At 49.6% G+C, this 17640-nt stretch overlaps 1 protein-coding gene across 9 annotated transcripts in view; it reads right to left on the reverse strand.

Annotated features, from left to right (window-relative positions):
• Nucleotides 1-17640, reverse strand: part of CEP250 (centrosomal protein 250) — a 137068-nt gene that overhangs the window by 58975 nt on the left and 60453 nt on the right. For all 9 annotated transcript variants that reach the window (XM_075012198.1, XM_075012196.1, XM_075012197.1 and 6 more), the window contains 3 exons: nt 16448-16575; nt 16105-16253; nt 13214-13393 (listed from right to left, as the gene is read on the reverse strand). In XM_075012198.1, coding sequence (XP_074868299.1) covers nt 13214-13393; nt 16105-16253; nt 16448-16575 — 457 coding nt within the window. The remainder of the gene's footprint in view (nt 1-13213; nt 13394-16104; nt 16254-16447; nt 16576-17640) is intronic.

Raw genomic sequence — 17640 nt, forward strand, 5'->3', positions numbered from 1 at the left:
CAGCTATCATAGTGCTGACTGTGATACAGATCACTCACTAGTTTGCTCCAAGCTCAAGCTGAGACCCAAGAAGCTGTACTGCTCTAAACCTGCTGGAAGGCCCCGCATTGACGCCAGAAAGACAGCAAACTCGGAGAAAGCTGAAAAGTTCAGAGAGACCCTCCAGGAAAATCTGCGCAGCGGCCCTGGGGGTGCCGATGCGACATCCAAATGGCAACTTCTGAGGGACACAGTTTACCACACGGCCTTGTCGGTGTTTGGAAGAAGAGCTAGAAACACGAACGACTGGTTCGACGCTAACTCCGATGAGATGATTCCAGTCATTGAAAAGAAGCGCGCTGCACTCCTGGAGTACAAACGCTCACCGAGCCAAAGTGCCCAGGAAGCACTTCCAGCGGCCAGAAGAACAGCACAGCAGACAGCCAGGCGCTGTGCCAACAACCACTGGCTCCAGCTATGCAGCAGCATCCAGACCTGTGCCGACTTTGGTAATCTCAGAGGAATGTACGAAGGTATGAGGAAGGCATTAGGACCCACCCAGAACAAGATGGCACCTCTGAAATCCAAATCTGGTGAAGTCATCGCTGACAAAGCCAAACAGATGGAGCGCTGGGTCGAGCACTACTCCGAGCTGTACTCACGCGAGAACGTTGTGGTTGACGCAGCCCTCGATGCCGTTGAGCTCCTACCAGTAATGGACGAACTGGATAAAGAACCAACTGTGGATGAACTGAAGAGAGCCATCGACAGCATTGCAGCCGGAAAGGCCCCTGCCCAGGATGGTATACCACCAGAGGTAATCAAATGTGCCGCGGACACACTCTTGCAACCCCTACAAGAGCTACTGTGCCTGTGCTGGAAAGAGGGTGAGGTTCCACAGGATATGCGCGACACTAACATTGTAACGTTGTATAAGAACAAAGGAGACAGAAGCGACTGCAACAACTACCGTGGAATCTCCTTCCTAAGCGTCACTGGTAAACTGTTCACTCGCGTCATCCTTGGCAGACTCCAGAAGATTGCTGAGAGGGTGTACTCTGAATCGCAGTGCAGATTCCGCGCAGAGAGGTCTACCGTTGACATGGTCTTCTCTCTAAGGCAGCTGCAGGAGAAGTGCAGGGAGCATAGGAAGCCACCCTACATAGCCTCCATCGACCTGACCAAGGCCTTTGACTTGGTCAGCAGGGATGGTCTGTTCAAACTGCTCCACAAGATAGGTTGTCCTCCACGGTTACTAAAGATGATCCAGTCATTCCACAAAGACATGAGAGGAACCATCCAATATGACGGCGCATTATCGGATGCTTTCAGAATCAGGAGCGGCGTCAAACAAGGATGCGTGCTTGCTCCGACATTGTTCGGGATCTTCTTCGCACTCCTCCTGAAGCATGCCTTTGGATCTTCAACAGAGGGCATCTTGCTGCACACAAGATCTGATGGGAAACTGTTTAACCTTGCAAGGCTGAAAGCTAAGTCTAAGGTGCGGGAAGTCCTCATCAGAGACGTGCCGTTTGCAGACGATGCTGCTGTAGTGTCTCACACAGAAGACCAGCTTCAAAAACTGCTGGATCAGTTCTCCAAAGCGTGCAAGGACTTTGGGCTTACCATCAGCCTAAAGAAGACAAACGTACTCGGCCAGGATGTTGCTGAATCCCCATCAATCAGCATTGACAACTATACGTTAGAGGTCGTCCACGAGTTCGTTTACCTCGGGTCCACCATCACTAACACCCTGTCGTTGGACACTGAGCTAAATAGGAGGATCGGAAAAGCAGCCACAACTCTGTCCAGACTCAGCAAGAGAGTGTGGAATAACAACAAGCTGTACACTCACACCAAAATGCAAATCTACAGAGCCTGCATCCTCAGCACCGTCCTTTATGGCAGCAAGACTTGGACCCTGTATGCCCGCCAGGAAAAGAGGCTGAACGTCTTCCACTTGCGCTGCCTCAGGCGCATCCTTGGAATATCATGGAAGGACAGAGTGACCAACACTGCCACCCTCGAGCAAGCTGGAATCCCAACCATGCACACCCTCCTCAGGCAGCGTCAGCTCCGCTGGCTTGGCCACGTCCACAGGATGAATGATGGAAGGATTCCAAAAGACATCCTGTATGGTGAGCTAACCTCTGGCAAAAGACCTCCCGGACGCCCCCAGCTGCGCTACAAAGATGTCTGCAAGAGAGACCTCAGAGAGGCAGACATCGAGCTGGACAACTTGGAAGAACTAGCAGATGACCGCAGCAGATGGAGGCAGGGGTTACACAAGGGCCTTCAGAAGGGCGAGATGAAGATCAGACAGCTAGCAGAGGAGAAGCGAGCATACAGAAAGCACAATAAGGACGTGCCAGACACCCACTACATCTGCAAGAGATGCAGCAAGGACTGTCACCCTCATGTGGGTCTTCACAGTCACAATAGATGCTGTAAATGAAGTCCTCAACTGAAACTTTAAAGGGCGTAATCCATAGTCTATGCAGACTGAAGTATGCCTACTACTACTACTACTACACAGATATTGCCAACATGGGTGATGGCAGTGAAATATCATACACTGAACTTATAAAGCAAACAGGAATCTCAACTAGCTCCTTCCCCACCCACCCGTGTTTCTGAAAGTGTCAAAGCACGAACACAGATAGGAAATGTTGGCAGAAAGATTTTATAACTGAAATATCAAACCAGCAGGTGTCTGCAGTGGACAGCAAGGTCCCAAACACATTTTTGGCAAGGGGGTGCTGTGATCTGCACTGCAGAGCCACTTGCAATGTTGAAGTAGCTGAAATAGTCCCCCTGACTATCTTAGCCGCTGGGGCAGACTTCCTCCCCAGCAGCAGCAAGCCCCCCAGCATCTTAGACACCAGGGGAGATGTCCCCACGGCAGCTGCAAGCCCCAGTGGTCCCATGCTAGGAGCATGGGGGCGTTCAGTGAGGGCCCACTTGAAGTGGTCCCCCTCGACTATCTTAGCCACCAGGGGAGATATCCCACCGGCGGCTGCAAGCCCCTGAATATCTCAGTTGCCAGGGGAGATTTCCCCACGGCAGCTGCAAACCTGCAAACATCTTTGCCGCCCTTGGAGTCCTAAACATGCACCAGCTAGGACACGGTGCTGCTCAGCAACATGGTCAGCACCGAACGGCAGGCATGTCCTTTTACTGGGTCGGCAGCTATCCATGTGATGTGGATGAGTGTGGGAAAGGCCCCGACTGCATCATGCCTGTGGGGGAGCGAGGGGGGTTCGCGCACAAATGTAAACCACTGAGAAGAAGTTTCTCAGCATCTCACACAAGCACGACCCCCACAACAGCCTTGGTGCCACATGGCGCAGCAGGGCAGCCACTGGTGCCAGACAGAGCAGAAAAAAGTGTGTAGAGGCAGAACCATGAACTCCCTGCAGGGGATATTTGTAATGGGCAGATGCACTCACAGCGCTAATCACAAAGAAAGACAAACATTTCTCAGGCTCATACCAACATCATCCTATAGGCACAGGCTTCCTGCTCCTGCTTTGAAATTCACGGTCTTTCTGTTACCTAATTCCAGTGCACCGCAGAGCAGCAGCCAGAGCGGAGCACTGAGGAGCACTGTGGGTTACATACAGGAAAAATTAGATTTTAAGATGTGGTGCTTCCACACTGGTCTTTATATCGAACTTTTGAATTCAAGCTTGACACTACACCCACCAGGTAACAAAGATACTGTAACCTTGATATTAGTGCTCCCAAAATTCAGCTAATGCTATTTAAAGTGAAGACAGTCACAACGTAATATAGACCTAACTGCCTTAAATTCGAATTTATCTCATAGTGTAGATGCAGCCTACACTACCGATTAACTACAGCACTTGACAGCTGCTTACTACCTAGTACTCACTAACTTACTACTAACCTACAATAAAGTAAACTATCTAAAGCTGGAATAGGAGGTTCAAGGAGTAGAAAAACCACTGATCTCTTGTGAAGGGAGAGAGGCACTCCACCCAACCACCACAGGTGGTAAGAAGGAACTGAAAGGCATAGGGACAGCAGCATCTGATGTACCAACACGAGTGTGGCGCTCAAGAGGGCACCATACCTAACCCTTCAGATACTGCCAACATAAAAGTTTCTGACAAAAGTGCACATGAACACGCATATGTCTTGAATAGAATAAATATGAGCAAGCACTCGAAGCAAAACAGAGGGTATTAAAGCTACTATAACCGGTACCACAGAGGGGAAAAAATCAACATCTGTACATAAAGCACACACAGCTACAGTGGAATTCACGTGTGATCACTTCAAGAACATAACTTCTACCTCCAGACTGGTTTCTGCTACCCTTGAACTTGCAGCCCATCAGGTGTTGGGAAGATGGATGCCTTTATCCTATGCTCCATGCTGGCTTCTCTCTGCCAGGAGCAGCATAGTAGGTAAAGAGGCAGTTTTCCAGATGCAGGCTAAAGCACAGGAATGAGTTAGCACTGGGACACAGCTCTTAGGTCCTAACTCCAAGTTTTGTTACTGTAATGAGAACCACAGAAAGAAAAGTTACTCACCATAGTAACGGTGGTTCTTCGAGATGTGTCCCCGTGGGTGCTCCACATTAGGTGTCGGGCTCGCCCGGCGCCGCAGATCGGATCTTCCAAGCAGTTTCTGCTGGACCGCGCATGCACCGGTGCGCACCACTCCCTTGCGCGCTCCTGGCCACGTGCGCGATCCGGTCCCCGCCAGTTCCTTGACCAACCGCCTCGGATGCTCCTGCAAAACACTAAACAGAGATCCGAAGCGGGGAGGATGGGTGGGTAGTGGAGCACCCACAGGGACACATCTCGAAGAACCACCGTTACTACGGTGAGTAACCTTTCTTTCTTCTTCGAGTGTCCCCGTGGGTGCTCCACATTAGGTGATTACCCAGCAGTAACCCAAGATAGGAGGTGGGTAATCGGATTATGTGCAGCTTGTCCCCGAGAGGACCGCTGTCGAGAGACGGGTATCCTCTTGGAATACCCTGTAAAGGGCGTAATGTTTGGCGAAGGTGTCATAGGATGACCAGGTCGCCGCTCTGCAAATGTCTTTTAGCGCAATGCCCTTGAAAAAGGCTGTTGATGCCGCCACCACCCGAGTGGAGTGAGCCCTGGGCATGGCCAGTAAAGGAGTCTTTTTGAGTTCATAGCACATTTCTATGCAGGATACTATGTGCTTCGAGATTCTCTGTGAAGAGAGACCTTCTCCTTTCAATTTGGGAGCGAGAGAGACTAGGAGTCTATCCGTTTTCCGGAAGGACTTGGTCCTATCAATATTAGAAGGCTAGCGCCCTCCTCACGTCCAGGAGGTGTAGGCGCGCCTCCTTGTTAGAGTTATGAGGCTCTGGATAAAACGAGGGTAAAACAATAGGTTCGTTAATGTGAAACTCAGAAGAAACTTTGGGAACAAAGGCTGGATGCAGCCGTATGGTTACCGCCTCCTTGGAAAAAACAGTGCAGGGGGGCGTTGCCATAACTGCCGCAAGCTCGCTCACCCTGTGAGCTGACGTGATTGTGAGAAGAAAGGTCGTCTTTATCGTAAGGAGGCAGAGGGAAACCATGGCCAAGGGCTCGAACGGTGGTCCCGTTAGCACATTAAGCACCAGGTCCAAGTTCCACGAAGGTGGAAGCGGTTTCCGAGGGGGGTATAGGTTTACCAACCCTTTGAGGAACCTGGTAACCATGGGATGGGCGAACACCGTGTGCCCTTCCTCTTCGTGTCTGAATGCCGAAATGGCGGCAAGGTGGTCCTTTAATGAGGATAGTGAGAGTCGTCCTCCCTTGAGGTCCAGTAAATACTCTAATATTACAGGTATAGGCACCGAAAGGGGGGCCAGCTGTTTGGTAGAACACCATGCTGTGAAGCGAGTCCATTTCTGCTTGTAGGTCTTCCTGGTGGAAGTCCTCCTGCTACTTTCTAGGACTTGCTGCACTTCCTCCGTACATGTGCTCTCTAGGGAGCTGAGCCATGGATTAACCATGCTTGTAGTCGCAGGCCTTGGGGGTGCGGATGCACTATGGACCCATGGGCCTGCGTGAGCAGATCCGGCGCCACCGGAAGGGGCATCGGTGGACGTCCCAACATGCGCAGGAGTAGGGGGAACCATTGCTGTCGATCCCACGTTGGGACTATCAGGATCATTCGGGCTCCTTCCCTCCTGGCTTTCTGCAAGACTTTGTGGAGCAGCACTGTGGGAGGAAAAGCGTAAAGCAGGGGGCCCCTCCACGAGATCGTGAATGCATCCCCCAAGGACCCCCGTCCCAGTCCTGCCCTGGAGCAGAATCAGGGGCACTTCTTGTTGTGTTGAGTGGCAAACAGGTTTATCTGGGGAAAACCCCATGTGTGAAAAATTGGTCGTAGCAGATCGGGACGGATCTGCCACTCGTGCGTGAGTGCAAAACGCCTGCTCAGCTGGTCTGCCTTCACATTGTGAGCGCCTGGTAAGTACGAGGCTTTCAAGATTATATTGTCGGCGATGCACCAGTTCCATAACCGGACTGCTTCCGCACATAAGGCACGGGACCGAGCTCCTCCTTGCCAATTTATATAAAACATGGTGGAGGTATTGTCTGTACCGATCCCTACAACTTTGCCTTGTATATGGTCTCGAAAGTGTCTGCAGGCGTTGAACACTGCTCTGAGCTCCAGTATATTTATGTGCAGTGACTGCTCCGTGGAGGACCACAGCCCTTGAGTCACCTCTTCGCCCATGTGTGCTCCCCACCCTATGAGGGAGGCATGTGTAGTAAGAAAAACAGATATTTGTGGTTGGTGGAAGGGTACCCCTGTTAGCAAGTTCTTGGGGTTTACCCACCATTGCAGGGATTTGAGCACCTCTGCTGTGGGTGCCACCACCCTGTGAACGGAGTGTGCTGCCGGTTTGTATACGCTCGCCAGCCAGTGCTGCATGCTGCGCATGTGTAACCTGGCGTTCTGTACTACGAACGTCGCCGCTGCCATGTGGCCCAGCAGCTGTAAGCACGTCAGGACCGGCACCGTAGGGCTGAAGGTGATGACCTGCACAAGGGAGCCGATGGCCCGAAAGCAAGTCTCTGGTAGATACACTCTCGCTGTAATAGAATTTATGCGTACCCCTATGAACTCTATGTCCTGTGTGGGGTCTATCTTTGATTTTGCCAGATTGATAACCAGGCCGAGCGAAGAGAACGTGCCTGCTGTGACGTGTATCATGCGTAGTACCTCCTCCTTCGAGGCCCCTTTGAGTAGGCAGTCGTCCAGATACAGGAATATAAATACCCCATGTCTGTGCAGGTAGGCTGACACCACTGCCAAGGTCTTGGTGAAGACTCTGGGGGCCGAGGAGAGGCCCAACGGTAGGACCTTGTATTGAAAATGTTCTTTGCCTACCATGAACCGGAGGAATCGCCGGTGAGCCGGATGGATAGTTATGTGAAAATACGCGTCTTGTAAGTCGAGGGCTGCGAACCAATCTCCATCGTCCAGTGCCGTAAGGATGGAGGCGATTGTGATCACCCGAAAGCGTTGCTTGTGCAGGTACCGGTTGAGGCCTCGAAGATCTAAGATGGGCCTCCAGCCTCCTGTCTTTTTCTCCATGAGGAAGTACCTCGAGTAGAACCCTTTTCCTTGCAGTTGCTCCGGCACTCTTTCCACTGCCCCTGTGAGCATGAGATGGTCTACCTCCTGCTTGAGCCTCGCTACGTGGGAGGCCTCCTGGAGGTGGGGCCTGGGTGGAGGTCGTGGCGGTGGGAGCGACTGGAAGGGGATGGCGTACCCCGTGGCTATGATCTCCAGCACCCATTTGTCTGTGGCGATCCTTTGCCACTGGTCGTAAAATGGTCGGAGGCGATGGTGGAATAGCTGCTTCGGATGACTTTGTGCGATGGTAGTGATGGCGCAGCCCTGGATCTGTGTGTCAAACTTGTGGCCTTTGGCCCTGCCCCGAGGACGCACAGCTCTGTTGGGAACGTCGCCTGGGAGTTCTGTACTGCTGGTGCTGTTGATGTCGCCCTTGCTCGTAACCCCTGTGGTACTGGGGACGCTGTGGCTGGTACTGGTACCGTCTTTGTTGAGGGTAGTACTGTTTCTTTCTGTATGGAGGGGTGTAAATCCCCAGGGTCCTAAGTGTGGCTCTTGAGTCTTTACTGGAATGAAGGACCGAGTCAGTTGATTCAGCAAACAGCTTCTGCGAGTCGAAGGGAAGATCGACTATCTTTGCCTGCAGATCCCTCGGTATACCCGAAGTCTGGAGGCAGGACTCCCTTCACATCACCACTGCCATAGCTGTGGAGCGTGCTGCTGTGTCCGCAACATCCAGGGCGCTCTGAACTCCCGTCCTCGAGGCCGCGTAGCCTTCTTGCACGATGGCCTTGAGCACCAGTCTTTTTTTGTCCTCTGGAAGCGAGTCCATGAGGGAGGTTAATCTAGTGTAGTTGTCGAAATTATGGTTCGCTAAATGCGCTGCGTAATTTGCCATTCGCAACAGTAGAGTGGAGGAGGAGTAGACCTTTCTGCCGAACAGCTCTAGCTTCTTGGCATCTTTGTCTGTTCCCTCTGTCTTGAACTGAGATGTCTTTGATCTTTGTTGCGACGACTGCACCACCAAGGAATTTGGTTGTGGGTGGCTGAACAGGAACTCCATGCCCGTCGCCGGCACGAAGTATTTCTTGTCCGCTCTCTTGTGGACAGGCGGAATAGTCGCAGGGGTCTGCCATATCATAGTGGCGGACTCCAAGATTGCTTCGTCAAGCGGTATTGCTATTTTGGAGGAGGCCGGAGGTCTCAGATTTTTGAGGAGCTTATGGTGTTTCTCTTGCACCTCTGCTGTCTGGATGCCTTGTGTGAAGGCCACCCTCTTAAACAGCTCTTGAAACTGTTTGAGATCGTCCAGAGGATGGACGTCCCCCGGGGCCATAGCCTCGTCCGGGGAGGAGAGCGAGGAACCACTAGGGTACGCCTCTCTGGACCCTTCCAGTTCCTGTTGGTGATGGTACATCCGCTCGCTGGAAGCTTGCAAGGGAAAATCTCGGGGTTCCATAACCAGTTCCCCCTGAGATACTTGAGTCTCTGTCCCCGTTCACGATTACACTCGGGGATACGGGACCGTCTGTGGGGATCTTTCCCTGGTAGATTGCCGGTGGTGTCTATGCCCCGCGTGATGGGGCGACCATGGCAGCACGGGCACTGTTCTTGGGAAGGTGACATAGACCACTCCCTTGGTGCATACCCTCTGCGTCTGGGGGAGCGAGATCGTCGAGAGATCTGGGACACTGGAGAGAGCGATTTGTGATAGTATTCCAGCGGCTCAAACCCCAGGAAGGGTGAAGGTGGTCCCAGCCAGGGCGAGGCTGGTTGTAAAAATGGAGACGGGGGCTCCGGGTAGGCTAGGGGGGACCCCTGCCTTCTGGCTGGAGTCTGCAGCATAAGCGGAGGGCTGAGAGAAAGCAACTCTGCAGCCCTGTCTGGAGAGGGGCTGCGGTGCCTTGTTTTGTGTGCAGCCTTCCCCCTCCCTTGAGGAGGTAGCTCCGCCCCCTGACTTGTAGGGGATCTCGGCCCCGTCCGCGCCGTGCTCGGCACGCTCATGGGCGGTGCCGCACGGGCGGTGTCCTCCGGTGCCTGCAGGCTGCGTGCCTGCGTGCTCTGCACTGCCGGTTCCCCGGGGGTCGGTGCCGCTGCTTGCGGTGCCGCCGGTACCAGCGCTTGTTTAGCCGCCGCCCTGCCTGCGGTGTGGGGCGGCTGTTTGATTATCGGAGGCTGAGCCGCCTCCACGTGGCTCTCCGTGCCGCCGCCGATCAGCTGTTGCTGCAGCTGGGGGCTGTGCGCTCCTCCCATCCCGCTTGCTGTTGCTGCCGGCAGGGATCGGGCTGGGGAGGCTTTCCTCCGTTTTTGCGCTGATGGGGTGAGGGAGGCGGCTTTCCTTTCATGGGCCCCGGAGGGTCCCTCCTGCTGCGGCCGCTCCGGCACGTCTGGCTGGAGGGCCTTGTCGAAGAGCAGCATTTTAAGCCGCATCTCCCTGTCCTTCCTTGCTCTGGCTGTTAATTTTGCACAGAAAGAGCATTTCTGCGTGACATGCGACTCCCCCAGGCACCTTATGCAGAGACTGTGCCCCATCAGATGCTGGCATTGCCTCTCGGCAGGACTCACATTTCTTGAATCCTGAAGAGGATATTGTTGGTGAGTCTTTCAGTTGTTAATGGGGTACCTAGCACCTTCTCTGTGCTGTTTTTCCCCCTCTCCGATTAATGGCCCTAGGCTCCTGGCCTTCGGTGCTCTGCTTGTTACCAGGACTGGACTGAATGCCGTCCCGCTTGTTGTTTTTTTTGTTTTGTTTTTTTTTTGAAAATAACAACTGGCTAACTTAACAGTAGCCTAAGAACTTGAAAACTTTAAAGAAAAAACAGTTAAAACCATTGAATATGCTAACTTGGCCGTAGCCTAGTCAGATTCCGTCTGCAGCCGACGGCGGTTAAGAGGAACTGGCGGGGACCGGATCGCGCACATGGCCAGGAGCGCGCAAGGGAGTGGCACGCACCAGCGCATGCGCGGTCCGGCAGAAACTGCTTGGAAGATCCGATCTGCGGCGCCGGGCGAGCCCAACACCTAATGTGGAGCACCCACGGGGACACTCAAAGAAGAACACTAGAATTGCAAGGGACCTCGAGAGGTCATCGAGCGCAGTCCTCGGCCCTCATGGCAGGACCAAGCACCATTTACACCACCCCCAAGAGATGTCAATCTAACCTGCTCTTAAATATTTCCAAAGATGCAGATTTCACAACCTCCCAAGGTAGTTTATTTCAGTGTTTAACCACCCTGACAGGAAGTTTTTCCTAACGTCCAACCTAAACCTCCCTTGCTGCAGTTTAAGCCCATTGCTCCCTGTCCTATCCTCAGAGGCCAAAGAGAACAATTTTTCTCCCTCCTCCTTGTAACCCTCCTTTAGGTGTTTGAAAATGGCTACCATGTCCCCTCTAAATCTTCTCTTTTCTAAACTAAACACGCCCAGTTCTTTCAGTCGTCCTTCATAGCTCATGTTCTCTAGACCTTTGACCATTCTTATTGCTCTTCTCTGTACCTTGTCCAATTTCTCCACATCCTTCTTGAAATGCGGTGCCCAGAACTGGACACAAAACTCCCACTGAGGCCTAATGAGCGCTGAGTAGAGTGGACAAATGACTCCCGAGTCTTGCTCTCAGCACTCCTGTTAATCTGTCCCAGAATCACGTTTGTTTGTTTTGCAACAGTATCACACTGTTGACTCATATTTAGCTTGTGGTCCACTATAACCCCTAAATCCCTTTCCGCAGTACTATTCCTAGACAGTCGCTTCCCATTTTGTATGGATGAAGCTGATTGTTCCTTCCTAAATGGAGTACTTTGTATTTGTCCTTACGAAACTTAATCCTATTTACCTCAGACCATTCCTCCAGTTTGCCTAGATAATTTTGAATTCTGACCCTATCCTCCAAAGCAGTTGCAACCCCTCCCAGCTTGGTATCATCTGCAAATTTAATAAGCATACTCTCTTCGCCAATATCTAAATAATTGATGAAGATATTAATTAGAATCAGTCCCAGAACAGACCCCTGTGGAACTCCCACTTGTTATGCCCTTCCAGCATGACTGCAAACCATTAATAACTACTCTCTCAGAATGGTAATCCAGCCAGTTATGCACCCACCTTATATTAGCCCCATCTAAATTGTATTTGCCTAGTTTATTGATAAGAAGATCATGCAAAACCATATCAAATGCCTTACTAAAGTCTAGGTATACCACATCCACTGCCTCTCGCTTATCCACAAGACTTGTTATCCTTTCAAAAAAAGCTATCAGATTGGTCTGGCATGATTTGTTTTTCACAAATCCATGCTGGCTGTTGTTACCTATCGTCTTATTTTCTTCCAGACGTTGCAGATGATTTCCTTAATTACTTGCTCCATTACCCTTCCCGGCACAGAAGTTCAACTGACTGGTCTGTTGTTTCCTGGGTTGTTCTTATTTCCCTTTTTACATAGGGGAACTAGATTTGCCCTTTTCCAGTCTTCTGGAATTTCTCCCGACTTCCTGGACTTTTCAACGATGATAGCTAAAGGTTCTTATACCTCCATCAGCTCCTTGAGTATTCTAGGATGCATTTGAATCAGGCCTTGGTAACTTGAAGACATCTAATTTTTCTAAGTAATTTTTAACTTGTTCTTTTTTATTTTATCCTCTAAACCTACCCTCTTCCCACTAGCATTCACCATGTTAGGCATTTCTGCATCACACTTCTTGGTGAAGACCGAAACGAAGTCATTAGCACCTCTGCCATTTCCAGGCTTCCTTATAGTGTTTCTCCCTCCTCACTGAGTATTGGACCTACCTTATCCTTGGTTTTCCTCTTACTTCTAATATACTTATAGAACGTCTTCTTGTTACCCTTTATGTCTCTAGCTAGTTTGAGCTCATTTTGTGCCTTTGCCTTTCTCATCTTGCACCTGCATATATGTATTCTTGGCTCATTTTCATCCTTTGTAATTCCTCCTAATTTCCACTTATTATATGACTCCTTTTTGATTTTGAGATCATGAAAGATCCGCTGGTTAAGCCAAAGCGGTCTTTTACCATACTGAGACAAACTGGCTAAAGATAAACTGAGAAAGAGAACTGTTGTAACGACATACAAGAACTGGGCTTAGCCAGGGCAACAAAATGCCTCTGGTTACAATGGCTCATCTAACATCAGGCTGCCTGTACTGAGAAAATAAGAAAATTGTTGACTCCTCTCCACCAGACACATAAGCTGAACCTTCCTCTATAGCTCAAAGCCAGGAGACCCCATCCTAGAACAGAATCCAGGTGAGTGAAATACAAACCGCTCATTCATTGTTAATTTAGGCAGCAAAGACCAATGAAAAGGCACTCACGTACGCTTTTTTGGGCATAAGCAGTTGAGGAAGAACTTTCCCCACACCCTGCTCCATACTGCACAGTTGCCCAGACGTAGGGATTTCATCTTCCTTTGCAGTATCAACTATTTATCACTGTCAGAGGTAGGTCACAGACTTTCCTGGGCAATAGCCTACCTGTTTTGTTAACCCTACATTCCTACTAAAAGTCAAGATAGTCTATCACCTTCAATAGGCCTTTTACTTTTGCCTAGACACCAATGTTATAGGAGCTTCACCAGTCATGAGATAATCTGTATGTTGTTTAAATGCACAAGTTTCCCTCCCAACCCCTTTACCTCTTGCCTGACATTTTCAGCCCTAGCTCGTGCCTCTTCTTTCTGAGATTTCAGAGTAACTGCCTCTTGCCTCAGCTCCAACAACTTCTTCTCATAAGCACTTTCTGCCTTGGCTTTCTCTCGGGTTGACTGCTCCAACAGCTCTTCCAGTTCTGCATGGTGCCATGCCCGCTCATTCTCCTAGCAATCAGAAAAAGAGATATTAAGGTGCTTCAGACTTAGGCCACCTCTTCCTATCACAGCCAGCTGGCGTGACACCAGCCAAAGGCCTGGGCTAGCATTCCTTTCACCAGCATGAAGCATCAACAGCATATACATTCCTGGCACTGCTGTGGATTCGGATAGAAGCATTATTTCCCAACGGGACTCCTAGACTATGTCTATACTAGGGAAAATAGTCAATTTCAGATATGCAATTCTAGCTACAGCATTTGCCTAGCTTGAAATGGCGCACTGGAAATCTACTTTTCCCCCTTGTATAGACATAGCTTCTAGTAATCTCTCATTGACCTCCCTTACTCCACACAATAGTGTGGAGTATAGGGGTTGACTGCTGACCTCAGAGAGATTGATTTTGCACATCTTTACCAGATGTTCAAAGTCCAACTCTGGACTTACTACTGACTGCCACCTAAACATTGATGATTACTACCCATTGAGCCCAATGATCTAGCCAGCTTCCTATCAACCTTTTAGTCCATTTGTCCAAGCCATACTTCATTAAGTTGTTGGCAAGAATGTCATGGGAGACTGTATCAAAAGCTTTTCTCAAGTCATGGTATATCACATTCTTTGCGTTTCCCCATACCCAGAGCCAGTTATCATACCACAGAAGGCAAGAAGACACAACTTGCCCATGGAGAATCTATGCAAACTGTTCCCAATCACTTTCCTTTCCTCCATGATATTTTCGATACCTGAGGTGAGGCTGTATTTCCCCAGAGTCTCCCTCTTCCTTTTTTTAAAGATAGGCATTATATTTGCCTTTTTCCTATTGTCTGAGACCACACCCAGTCCCTATGAGCTTTCAAAGATAATAGCCAAAAGCTCTGCAATCACAGCAGCCACCTCCCTCGTCACCCTCGGATACAACGCAACCAGCCCCATGGACTTTTGCATGTTCAGTTTTTCTAAACAGTCCTTAGCCTGTTCTTTCATGATGAAGGGCTGCTATCCGCCACACCACACTGTGCTGCCCAGGGCAGCCGTCTGGGAACTGACTTTCTCTGTGAAGACTGAGGCAAAAAAGCATTGAGTACTTCAGCTTTTTCCACATCATCTGTCACTAGGTTACCTTCCCCATTCAGTAAGGATCCCACACTTCCCCTGACCACCTTCTTGGTGCTAACTTATCTGTAGAAACCCTCTTTGTTACCCTTCAGATCCCTTGCTAGCTGCAACTAGTGCCAATGTGCTTTGGCCTCCCTGATTAACCCCTGCATGCTCAAGCAATAGTTTTGTACTCCTCCCTAGTCCTCCTTCCAGTTTTCCACTTCTTGTAAGCTTCCTTATTATGTTGAAGCTCACTGAGGATATCTCTGTTAAACCAGTTTGGTTTCCTGTTTCTTTCTGAGCATTGGGATGGTTTGTTCTTTCGCCCTCAACAAGGCTTCTTTAAAATGCAGCCAGGTCTCCTGGACTCATTTTCCTCTCATATTAGCCTCCCAAGTTATCCTCCCCATCAGCTCCCTGGGGGAGGCAAAATCTGCTTTTCTGAAGTCCATGGTCTGTATTTTTCTGCTCTCCTTTCTACATCCATATATGAGTCTGGGCATAGTTTCAACCCCTGGCAGTCAGACTTTACATAGGGTTCACCCACCTCTTGTGAACATAGTTTATTTCAGAGACAGTCCCAGGACCATTCTAAACTTGTGGTTGCACATGGTGCTACATGGTAGGTCACATGATTAGCAGCAGAGGCTGGGAAGAGCGTGAGAAAAGAGCCTTCGCAGACCTGCAACAGCCACATTCACAGCAGCTGTCTCAACCAAGCAATGAACTGAGTTGGAAGGACTCCTACGCATATAACAAAGCAGTCATTGTCACCAGCTCTGTGCTTCCCATGCTGCCTGGACCAGAGGAGTGACTTGATCACACTGCCCCAACTGGCCACTGTATGGCACCACGTTACCGGTAGCAAACCGCAGAGCAACAGGTGCAGCACACAGCATGCATAGAATACCTGTTCATAAACACCAACTGCTGCATAATTTCAGGTAACTGAACAATGGCAAACTTCCACCATCTGTTTCTGGTGCAGAAACTATACAAAGAGTTTTATGGAGCTAGTTCACCCTGCCCCATTGTGCCTGGGTGCCTACCCTGGTCAATTTCTCTTCCCAACACCCAGTCCTGATCCCACACATTGCTGTTCCTCAAGTATTGGCTAAACAGCAATATAAAAATAAATAAATAGCATTTGACAACATGAGAAGACAGTTTAGGACAGGGTTAAAATGAGATAAATTCCCTGCAAAGGAGTTAGTTTTCCCAGATTTCATTAGCTCGTGAAAGTTGTGCACATACACATCAGAGCCTGTGGACTGCTTAAAAATGGTCCACTGCAAATACCTGCTGTACAAGATATACTTCTATTCATCCTCCATAGAATGGGTTACGCAACAAAGGATTTTCAGCCCTATCTGAAAGATTAACAGGCACTGACACTCTCATTCTTACTGTACTTAATGGCCTCTATTTTTTGCTACTGCCGTAGTCATGATCACAAAGCACCTGTGTGAACATAGCCATGTACTGGCAGCAAGTCTTTAGGTGATGCACATAGATGTCAAAATGACAAAATACTTCGGAGCTTTAGAGCACCCGAGGTGTCTTGCCGTAGAGCGGAATCCAGCAAAGCACCGTTTGGTGATGAGCTTCTTATCACCTACCTGCTCTTGCTGGAGCTTGCTCATTTTCTCCTCATATGTAGCTTGCTGAAGGCTAAGGGAATCTTGGTATTTCTGCTCTATCTTCTTCCGCTCCTGCTCCATTGCGGACCTTGCTGTTTCCAGCTCAAAACGAAGGCACTTCACCTCTCCTACAAAAGAGACGACACAGCAAGAGGCTAAACCCCTCTTCCTTCCTTGCCCTATTAAAGCTCAGCTGTACCACGCCAGATCCTTCTCTGTTCCAGACAGGAGGAGGGCTATCTCCATCTCTCACTCTGTAAAGGCCCTTCTGCAACATCCAAGAAGTGGGCATTTTTAGTGGCTGTGCTTCTCAGCCTCTTACCCTGTATCACCTCTTTGGCCTGGGTGATAGTCTGAATGTTGATTTCCAACTGACTCCTAGTGACCTCCAGCTGAGATACCTGCTGCTGAGCCTCAAACAGGCAGGATTCCAAGATGTCCTTTGCTGATCTACAGGATAAAAGTACAGAGCAATAATGAATTTCTTTCATTTGCAGTGTAGTTGTAGTCATGCTGATCCCCCAATATTGGAGACAGACAGTGGGTGAAGTAATTTTTATTGAACCAGTTTCTGTTAGTGAGAGATACAAACTTTTGAACTTGTATCAAACTTTTCTTCAGGTCATGGATTGCATTCACAGCTATACACATGGTAGTACACATTGCATAGCATAAGTAGTTAACACATATTTCACAGGACCATTCTAGGTGATATGAAGTGAAGGGGTCTCTAGTAAAACATGTGCAAGCACAAGTAGCTGGACCAACAATATTTGTGTTAATGAGCAACCACATTTCACTGCTTAGAGATCACTGTTATCAATACAAATCAGCTCTGCAGGCTGACACAATACATGTGCTTCCCCGGCTTGCTAGACCAGAGTTTTTTAATGCCGGCATTAAAAACATAAGACTGGCCATACTGAATCAGACCAATGGTCCATCTTGACCAGTATCCAGTCTTCAGGTACTGGCTAGGACCACTTGCTTCAGAGGGAATATGGCAGCAGACGCAGCGATTGCAGGGGGCGGGAGGAGAGAGACCACAAGATACATGCCTTTGCCCCGCCCTTCCTCTGTTTCACCAATGCTCTGCCCTATTCCTGCCCCCTGCCCACCCAACTCTTCCTGCGGAAGCACTGCTTCTGAGGAGTGTAAAGGCTAGGAAGCTTGTGCTACTCTCAGGCTGCACCACTCTAGGGGATGGATTCTGCACAAGAAAATTAAAAATTGTGAAAAATTCAGCGTTTTTTGAGAAAATAATGCAATACCATCACAGCAGTTTAAACGGTTTTTATTATTTAAACTGCAATGCAGAAATAGTCACAAGAACTATTCTGACAAAGCACCTCCTCTGTCATGGTGCATCCCATGCTTTTTGACAGATTATTTGCCTCAGAGGCTAACAGCAGCCCACAGCTTAGACAGCAGTTTGGTGTTCCGGTGAGCTACTCTCATCCTTGGCCATCTCCTGTGCTGGACAGGCTCTGGGAACATGTAGGGCTGAGCTAAGGC

The sequence above is a fragment of the Carettochelys insculpta genome, chromosome 17 (genome assembly GCF_033958435.1).
Source record: "Carettochelys insculpta isolate YL-2023 chromosome 17, ASM3395843v1, whole genome shotgun sequence".
Lineage (NCBI taxonomy): Eukaryota > Metazoa > Chordata > Testudines > Carettochelyidae > Carettochelys > Carettochelys insculpta.